This window comes from Lepisma saccharinum, chromosome 23 (assembly GCF_977018435.1).
Source record: "Lepisma saccharinum chromosome 23, izLepSacc3.1, whole genome shotgun sequence".
Classification (NCBI taxonomy): domain Eukaryota; kingdom Metazoa; phylum Arthropoda; class Insecta; order Zygentoma; family Lepismatidae; genus Lepisma; species Lepisma saccharinum.
This window is the reverse complement of record NC_139251.1, coordinates 31,497,670-31,508,450: the sequence shown is the minus strand read 5'-3', so window position 1 is coordinate 31,508,450 and position 10,781 is coordinate 31,497,670. Positions and strand designations below refer to the sequence as shown.

Genomic DNA, 10,781 nt, shown 5'->3' with positions numbered 1-10,781 from the left:
CTAAAAGGGGTGGCTCCCGTGGCAGAGTGGTTAGCATGCCGTGCTACAACACCAGGGGTTCCGGGTTCGAATCCCAGCCTGGGCATGGATGTTTATGAGTGTCCATTCATCATGTAATCACTCATCCCCATCTTTGCAAATTAACCAAAAAGTGGCACAAAGTGCAAAGTAAAATACAGCAAATCAATCAATCAACCATTCCCTAAAAACACAGTGATGGACAATTTGCTTACTGTTATACCACTTATTTATACAATGCACAAAAATGTAAAATCTGGGTTGCACCATATTCATCATCATCCTTCGCCCGAGGCAGGAAATCCATATGGTTCACTTAATAGACACTGCAGCCGAGTATCTGCTATGACAGGATCTTTAGGTATAAAAGGCATATTTCTCAATAAAAAAATAGCTCAAATAATAGGTAATTTATTTCAAAGTAGTTTGGTCCGAAAAAAACAGTGATGATCATATTCTTGCATGCAATAAACATACAGCAGTGTTGTTTTTTTAAATCCTACACTTCTGACATAAAATGTAATACTGCTCTTTATAGCACAATTTTTATAATTCTACTTTTGTGTTCGTACACAGTAATTAGTTCTTACATGATTCTGAACTTTCTATTTTTCATAACTATTTTGGAGATTTGTCAATTTACACTAACAATGTGTAGAATGATGCATATTTCTAATAGCTCCGGCATTTGTTTGGCATCTCTTTAGTTCTTTACATTTACAAACAAGAAAACATATAATTCAAAGTAACAAAAAATTCACTACACAATAAAATGCATTTTTACATTATGGTACAAGTAGTAATCACATGGTAGACACTACCAAATATAGTTAATGCATATAAAATCAGGTGGTTTTTAATCTTCAAGCAGATTGTCTGATGAATTCACAAATCCTTCATAACGGAAACACTTACAAAATCACACTTCATCTTCGTTCAAGAGCATATTTGGAATCCCATCAGTAATCGGAAAAACTCTTCCAGACTCTGGACACAATAATTCACCATTAATTACTTCAACCTATAAAAAAAATTAATGTTACTAGTTAATTACATGCCCCCTCACTAAGGCATCACAAATCCTCATCACTGCACTTAATATGAAATATGAGTGGTGTGTACAGTCACGGACAGTGCTGGGTTGTAATGATTCCATTGAAAGTAAATGCATTCATTACAACACAGAACTGTCTGTGACTGTACAAGACTTATGTGCCTAATAACATTATCAAAAACACTTGATATATGGTTTCTCTATTCAGCAACAGCTGTTTCATGAACAAAATTATGACATTAGTGAAATTGTCCAAACTAGTTTCATTGTAAGTGAAAAAGTTGCCAAACATTTCAAGCCTTTTTCTGACGAAACTTTTGTTTCCATTTGCACATGTTTGTAGCCAGATGAAATTTGCCTGTTTAGACAAATAAGTATGTCGCATTGGACAGTAGGCATATTGATGCAAAGGTTAGCAACATTCTATCAGACATGACAATATAAAACTCTGTACGACGTGCCAGCAATATTTGTTAAAAGACAACACAAACAGCACGATAAAAACACTAAGAGTTTGTGCAAGCTTTTGATTCCATCCGTCAAGAGACTGTGAAGGGGACACGATTGAGGTTCCGCTGGTGCACCAGATGATGATTCCAAAATGGAATCAAAAGCTTGAACAAACTCTTTAAGTGTTCTTTTATCGTGTTGTTTTTAACAAATTGGATCACATCTAAAGGATATTATGAATGATTTTGAAGCATACTTGATAGGTATGTATTAAAGCAATGACAGCATGGACACAGGTCAGCTTTTTATACGAGGTGTGGACAAAAACTTTCACTGCACTAAAAAAAATGCTTGCCTTGCACCCCAGGGGCTATAACAAGGAGGATGTTTTCGGGGAGGTGAAACATGTCTCTGACAAATGTTGGCTGAGAAAACTTGTGTGGAATATCTACTGATTCAGCTCCTTCAATGGTTGGACCAAGCAAAATAAAGCAAGAACTAGGTACTTGGCAGAAATTTCGAGATTAACAACTTGTGCACTTAATATCAAAATTTACATCAGGAGAATCTTTCTGCAAAAATGTGATTTCAGTATAACGCTTCATTACACTGGAAAAATGACTTTTCTTTCCTTTTATGATCATTTTAGCCACTGGAATATCTTTTTAAAATATTTTTATGAACATGTACTCTATATGATCAAAAGTATCCGGACACACCGCGAAACATGTGTTTATCATAGAGGGCGACTCAGTACTGCCATCTACCACGTAGAACACATAGTCAGCGAACTCAGTAGACTGCAGAGTGTGAGACAGCAGTATGGAATGGTCTGAGGAACTCTCAGACATTCAACGTGGTCAGTTGGTTGGGTGCCACTTGTGTAGGAAGTCTGTGTGTGAGATTTCCACCCTCCTAAACATCCCTCTGTCCACTGTTTCCGATGTTACAGTGAAGGGATGTGTACAACCCAAAAGCGTGTAGGCCAACCTCCCATGTTGACCTCCAGAGACCATCGAGTGTTGAAGAGGGTCGTACAGCATTATCGTCAATCATCCATCGCCACCATCACACAGGAATTCCGAACTGCATCAGGATCTACTCCAAGCACCATTACCATTTGTCGCAAGGTGCGGCAACTTGGTTTCCATGGCCGAGCAGCTGCCCATAAGTCAAACATCACACAGACAAATGCCAAACGTCGTCTCGTGTGGTGCAAGGAGCATCGAGACTGGACCATAGAACAGTAGAAAACCATTGTGTGGAGTGATGAATCACAGTACACAATGTGGCGATCCGATGGTAGGGTGTGAGTGTGGCGAATGCCTGGTTAACGACATCTACCAGCCTGTGTAGTGCCGACAGTGAAATTCGGAGGTGGCTGGGTTACAGTGTGGTCATGTTTCTCCTGGAGGGGGCTTGGCCCCCCTGTTGCTTTACATGGCAATGTCACGGCACAGGCTTACGTTGACATTTTAACAGCTTTCATGCTGTCTACCGTCGAAAACCAGTTCGGAGATAACCATTGTGTCTTTCAACATGACCAAGCACCCGTCCATACTGCAGGGCTTGTGGGGGAGTGGTTTGACGACAACAACGTCCCACTAATGGACTGGCCTGCGCAGAGTCCTGATTTGCATCCCATAGAACATCTCTGGGATGTTTTGGAATGCTGACTTCGTTCTAGACCACACCGATCCACATCAATACCTCTTTTCATTTTGGCGCTCTGCGAGGAATGGGCTGCCATTCCTCAGGAAACCTTCCGGCACCTGATTGAAACTATGCCTGTGAGAGTGAACGCTGTCATCAAGGCTAAGGGTGGGCCAACACTGTATTTACTGCCAGTGTTCCTGATGGAGGGTTGCCCAAACTTGTACTTTATTTTCAGGTGGGTGTCCGGATACTTCTGATCACAAAGAGTATATGTTCGCAACAAACACATTTTTGAAATTTACAAAAAATTTAAATGTAACTTTTAACAAAAATAAATTATAGAGCCTATACTACACTTACTCACTTTTCCTTGCCATTATAAATCCATGAATATATAATGTTCTTCCTATTTGAGAAAAAAAATTTAGAAAAGTTTATAATCACAAGATAACTTATTAGTATGTGTGAATACAAAAATTAATTAGTGGTGGCCTATATGTGTCTGTGTGGTTAAAAGAAAACGCAGCTTTCTTCTCTTAGCTACAAATTTCATAGGTATCGTACCTTCCCATACAGAAACACTGCTTACAGTGGCGTGCGGTGCTAAATCAGGTAGGGGAACAGGTGACCTGCACTTGCCCCCTCCCCTCCCATACCTGTTGTAATATAATACAGCAGATCAAGTAAAATTCAACCCTTGTTGAAATGAATCAAGTAAACATACGATACATATGTTACAAATTGTTAGAAGTGACATACATGAAGCACGTTAAAATTATGACAATACCAATGTTAAAGCAAATATGATATAATGTAAACAAAACATTAAAAACAAAATTGTTGATGCGCAATGAAGAAAAAAATAATAAAAGCAATTTATGAGTGATCAGAGAAAAAAATGTTTTGTCAAATTGTCAAAACCTGTTTCATCTCTATTTGTAGATTAAGTTGACATTTTTTTTTTTTTTAGAGTTGAGCACTGTTGTAATTCAAACGTCCTCAATGCAATAATGGCAATCAGATGGCTGAGTTTTTCATGACGTCCACTAGATTTGTAGAAATTGTGACAAAACCCGAAGTGTTCCGAACTCCCTTCTCGGGAACAAACAAGGACAACAATAATTTGCCACTGGAAGAGTATCCAGTTAATCATTTTACAGAGTTGTAGTAAATTGTTTGAAAATGCCTTGTGTACGATTTCGTTTTAGTTTTTAATTCGGTTAGGATAGGTGTTGGTTTGCTCTCTTTTCTGTAAAGTTCAATTAACTAAAAGCTTTAGTCTTCAGCCGTCGATCATACAACATTCGCTTTCTTGTCCTGCCACTGCGTGCGTCTTGGGGGTGTTGGAACAGGTGGACACGAGCTGTTCCCTCGGAAGCTATTTCGCAGCGTTTAGCCAAGGCATTTAGCAGACCCTTAGACTAGAAGATTTCTCCATACGCAATTTTGCAATGAGATTAGGAAACTATAGACTTACTACACTCAAAACCATCACTACAATGCAATTAAACTTTAGCACATAGCAAAAACTCGAAGGGAAACAAATTCGCTATGTCTCTTGTAGGGAACAGCTAGAGAGTTCAGCTTCCATGGTGGGAGGTGGCACCATGAGAATTGCTTACCTTCGCATGTGGTCGGAAATACTCGGCATCAGACAGCAGAGAGTGGGATGACGAGGGTAGATGAAGTAAACAAACGTCCAGTCACGGTGAAAGTTTTTCTTCGGCATGTTGATTTCGGAAGAAAGAATTGTTCTTATTATGTAATCATAGATAATTTAAATAGCTAACAAGGGCGATAAGTAGAAGGGAACAGGCTGTTCCCTCTGTTCCATGGAGGGACCGCCACTGACTACTTACCTCTAATAATACATGATGTGCCCTTTTCAAGAATTCTTCATTGTTCTCATAGTCTTGAATGACAGCTTGGGGTAAATCACCAACATGACCAATCTGAAAGAATAAACAAAAATGTATGTCACTAAAAGGGTTTTTCCCCAATAAATACTATACTATAATTCAGTAATGGTTCTGATTGTTTTATGATTTTATTCAAATTCTCCTAAGGAAAGCTAATTATTGTCACAGGAAATTTGAATCTTCCTTATAGTAATGAGCACTGTTTGGATTTCGAAAAAAAATTATTTATGTTGAAAGAAACAACTCAAAAATTACCTTACGCAAGCATGCACGCTTCCCACAGACAATGTATTTTCTGTTGACAAGCGACTGTAAGTATTGTAGACTTGTGGGAATAAATGTAGAAGGAAATCAGAACCTTAGTAGAATGCACGTAGGGACTTTATTTTAATGCTAAGAGAACCAAGCCTGGCCTGCCTAACCTAACTATGAAAGCATATATTGAACAAAATCTTAAGTAATCGCTAAAACTCCGCAGTATGTGTTAAGAGAAGTAAATCAAAATCGAGCCATGTTAAAATTGCATTCGTAGCATGATGAAATCATAATAAAACAAAAGGAACTTGGGCCAAGTAAAGTGCTTTGCACCATGCCATGAAGGCATATAGGGGGTGTGGAGTTAGGGCTCCACAGTTTCTTCATCATGGCCAAATGTGGGGGTGATGTGATCAGCATCATGCCCCTGGCCGCTTTAACCCCAGAGTTTCCTCCAGGTACCCACTTTATACGATGCTTGGTGAGTGCTGGAGCTGCTTGAACAAGTGGAAAAAATCCCAGTTCTCCCCTACTGGGGATCGAACCCGGAGCTCTTTCATGGTAGTCAGATGGCCTAACGACTGAGCTGCCGCAGCCACGAATGAAATAAATGATGGCTAGATTAAATTTATGAAGGGCACTCACTTAGGAAAACCCCATGCAAGGACTCGAACATGGAGCCGTAATATTATTCCACCGAGCCATAATATTATTCCAAGAATTTCCAATCTAATGAACTCTTTCTTTCATAAGGTCAGTAAATATTGTATCGCATATTGCATTCAGACACAATGCTTCAATAATGGAACAAAACTGTAGGGTCAATAATTACCAAATCTTTTTTCTATTAGTATAAACAGGTCAACAAAAAATAATGGTAAATTTCTCGTAAGGGACAAATGGCTGAAATTTGCTACTTCATTTAATTTGAATATTCGTACTTACGTATTCTGCATTGAGAAACATTGCTGAAGGTGGCATTTTGCTTATTTCACGGAAATAAGCTCTATTTGTGACATATCGAGTAAGTTTTCTTTCTTTCTTTTTGCCTTCGGTAACACGCAAAATGGCGGTCACAGATTCACTACCGTATTCGGCATGCAGTGTTTTCACCCCACTGCACCCAAAAATACCTACGTAGCCCCACAAACCATTCATACATAGCCCCACAAACCATTTCCGGTAAGGTTAGGTTAGGTAGGGTCACGTATAGGTTACAATAGTTAAAAATTGGTTTAAAAAAATATACGTAGCACCACACACCATTCTCGCATAGCCCCACAAACCATTTGCAGAAATGTACCTTCTTCAGTTACAAAAACACGTGTTTGAAAACACTGACTGGAATTACGTCATCACACAGGCTATGTCCACCTGGAAGAAAATGGATGCAAGAGATTTCATGCATCGGTCATATATTTATATAAAAAAATAGATGATTTACCAGCAAAATTCAATGAACGATGCAAGAAAACACTTCCCCGAACTTCCACACGTATACAGAAACTGCATTCGGTAAGTAATTTCACCTGTAAATTTGAAGAAATTTGTTTGTCCGATACGAGAAATTTACCAAATTAATTTCTGCAAATATACATCAAACCTATTTGCAACAATTCTTTCAAAACTCAATTAATACTTACACTATCTGCTGCCTTCCACAGAACTTTCCAGTCTAGTTTTGGGATGATACGAGACACAAATTCTTGGTTAAAATCTACTTCAGACACCTTGATATCCTTTGCCTGAAACAACAAAATAACATCAAAATAACCCCATTTAATTACCAATACATTTCTAATTACGGTAACGGTTCCGATTGTTTTATGATTTCTCCTAGCACAAAGATTAATTATCGTAGAATTTTGGAAATCATTGTCACACGAAATTTGAACCTTCCTTAAAGTAATGAGCGCTGTTTGGACTCGAAAAAAGTTATTTATGTTGAAAAAAATAACTTGAAAATTACCTCATGCACTTCTCATGGACAAGATATTCTCAGTCGACAACCGACAGTAAATATTGTAGAAGCGTGGGAATGAATCTAGAAGTAAATCGGAAAATTAGTAGAATGCATTTAGGGACTTTATTTTAATGCTAAGGGAACCTAACCTAACCACGATAGCATATATTGAACAAAATATTAAGTGATCGCTAAAACTCCACAGTATGTGTTAACAGACATAAATCGAAATCGAACCATGTAAATATTGCATTCGTAGCATGATGAAATCGCAATTAAAAAAAAAAAAAAACCTAACCTTTCGCTTAAAAACCTCCTGTGAATAGTTTGTGCGGCATTTTTCGGTTAATAAGCAAAGGTTGCATTGTGAATTTTGTTTCCCCAATTTAATTTTCTATGTTTGCCTACCCTAACCTTCCGTGAATGGTTTGTGGATCAATTTTCACTTAAAAACCTTCTGTGAATAGTTTGTGCAGCATTTTTCAGTTAATAAGTTTGGGTAAATATGCGATAACGCCTGGACACCTTTCACTCATTTATTTCCTTAATTTTACCACTGGTACTTACCTATTTTGCCTTGCAGAACATTCTTAAGGTGAAGTTATGCCTTTTTCCAAAAAATACTGTCAACTTTTCATATTACGATTGATTATTTGTCTTACTTGTTCCGCTTCTTTAATAGACAATATGGTGTGCACTCGTAATGGATCATCGCGCGTCATGACGTGCCAGCTTGTTTTTTGTCGATTTTCAGTGCCCAAGCAGTGTTTCAAACCTTCATGACGGAAAATTACGTACTATTTCGATTTTTTTTTCATGTTTACCTCCACAAACCATGCACGTTAGCCCCACAAACCATTAACGTTAGCCCCAAAATCCATCCATGGGTAGCCCCACAAACCATTGACGTTAGCCCCAAACACTATCCACGGATAGTCCCACAAACCATTCACACAAGGTTAGGTTAGGCCTGTTAGGTTAGGTTCGGTTCTATTACTCATTTCACCCCTAAATTCATCGAAGAAAGCGCGGAGAACATAGTTAAAAATTGAAATTTTCGTAAAAAGAAGGCACGTTTGGAAACACTGCAGAGATCGCATGACTTTCAACGCTCTCGCCATCTGCACGCACACAATGGAAACAACGGCGTAATGTGGCAGGCAATGCCAATTTCTTACGTAAAAAGTGATTAATCCTTGTTCGGCAACATTAAACTACAAAGTTTTTACTTTCCGTGAAAGAAAATACCTCCAAGAACGTCCAGAATGCTAAAGAAACTCATTGCAGTAAGTATTTTCTCCTGTAAATTTGAAGAATTCCGCCCAGGCGATATCGCATATTTACTGAAGTTTGGAAACACTGCATATCAGCTGACAATAGACAACTTGAGTCAAGATTTGCCCGCCATATTGTGTGCAACGAAAGCGAATTAGCAACGAACAATAAATACTTGTAATGTGAAAAATTACGCTTTTTTCAGTGAAAAAAGCAAAATCCCACGTTAAAAAATGGGTAACAGTAGTATAAGCCGGAGACACATTAAACTCGTTTGTTTTCAAATAAAAATCATTGCTACTTACCTCATATGCATAGCGGAAGATTTTTCAAGCTGGGGATCACTTTTTTCCCCATGAAAAGAGCGTTATTTTTAACATTATAATCATTTATTGGTCGTTGCTAATTCGGCGGGCAAATTTTGACTCACGTTGTCTTTCGTCAGCTGATGTGCAGTGTTTCCAAACTTATGAACCGATAAATGCCGCACAAACTATTCGCAAAAGGTTTTTAAGCGAAAATTGAGGCTAGACTCTACTTTACGTCCTTATGTGCATGGTGATTGCTTCTTTGCGTTCGCGGTGCGCGATCGTGGTGCGGCACCCGGCATCTCTTCGGGTAAGTACCTTCTTCTTTTTACACTTTCTGTTCACGATAGCCCCACTATCCATTCACGGGGTCGAGGTATGCCTACGAGGTTAGGTTAGGTTCCATTAGCACTCATTTCACCCCTAAATATGTGCTTCATCATCTAAAAAATTCCCCATTACGTTCAATTGCGCATATCCGGACAACATCGGTTTTTCTCGATTTACTCCTTCAGGAAATTTTTGCTCGCTTTGGGATTTACGTTGTTGAATTCCTTATAAAATAAGCTTTACGTATTCCTTAGGAAAAGGACGTAAACTAGAGTCTTACCTTACATTGGGAGAAAAAAACCACTCACACGTCATCTTGTCAAACTTCCGCGTGGTTTCTACACTGTGAGGGGGTTACATAACCGAACGCACGGAACATTTGATTCACGTAGTCGACGGTAATGGCGGCACGAGCTATCGTACAACGGAGATGCATGATTGACGAAAAATACCTTATTTACAGGCAAAATACGTTGCACGATTCTAAGAAACAATTTCCCCGGCTTCAGAAAGTCCTCAAGAACGCAATTCCGTAAGTACTTTCTCGTCTTTTCTCCTGTAAATTTTAAGAAATCCGTCTCCGGCTTATACTACTGTTACCAAAAGGTTCCGCTATGCATAACAAGTAAGTACAAATGTAAATAAAAACGAGTGAAATGTGTTTTCACTATACCATACTGTTACCCGTACTTGATACGTACGAACCATGCGAAACACAAAATATCTGATTTTAATGTGTCTCCGATATAACGAACTGTTACCCAATCGTATGCAAAACCTCGAGAATTGATTCTTTAGCTAATCATTGATTTCATTGCGGTTTTCTTCTATTTTTGGTATCTCTTTAGGCTACATATTAGGCAACAAATGCAACTGACACCTTGTGTAAGTACAAGGGGTGTTATTATATGGGTGACATATGTTAGTACTGATTCGGCATCATGTTAGTGTGGAAATGTAGCAACATATTTCTAGTTTTCTACAACATAGTTCTGAACGTAATCTATTATCACTTTTGGTGGGGAAGAAGGAAAGCACAGAGAAGTATGTAAACTATCCTACTCAGCGGATAAAAATTAGGCATAATAACTAATCTTATGGAAATATTACGTACTACTATTCCCAAAGGATAGCCAATTTGAACACCCTTCAAACATTTGGATGTTAACATGTTGTGGGTCAATAACTTCATGTTTCTTTTTGCGCTCAACGGTACTTTGAAAGTCAGCGTGTACAAGCATAGAAGCACAGGTTCACCTGCACCGCACCTGGGTCTGCTTTGTTTCACTTCACTTCTGCAACCTTGTGTTCTGACGTCAGATCAGAATTACCTACGATGTTAGGTTAGGCCTGTTAAGTTATGTTCCATTAGCATTAATACAATGAAAAATTATTATTTATGCTAAGAGAACTAAACCTAGCTAGCCTAACCTAACAACATAGGCATTTATCCTAAAATAAAAAGATTTCTCCCGTTACTTCAGAACATAAGGTTGCTCAATTCTTGTGCGATAAGACCATTCGGCACTTGCGCTTTAAGGATTGGTGATAAT

The 10,781-nt window shown here is 38.4% G+C and overlaps 1 protein-coding gene across 1 annotated transcript; it reads right to left on the bottom strand.

Moving 5' to 3' along the window:
• Positions 1-428: 428 nt before the first annotated feature.
• Positions 429-10,553, bottom strand: Trmt112 (tRNA methyltransferase subunit 11-2). The gene is made up of 4 exons (XM_083144324.1): positions 10,343-10,553; positions 6,996-7,097; positions 5,038-5,130; positions 429-1,039 (listed from the first exon to the last, which is right to left on the bottom strand). The coding sequence occupies exons 1-4, from the start codon at positions 10,418-10,420 to the stop codon at positions 938-940; spliced, it is 375 nt and encodes a 124-aa protein (XP_083000450.1). The 5' UTR covers positions 10,421-10,553; the 3' UTR covers positions 429-937.
• Between the last annotated feature and the right edge of the window lie 228 nt (positions 10,554-10,781).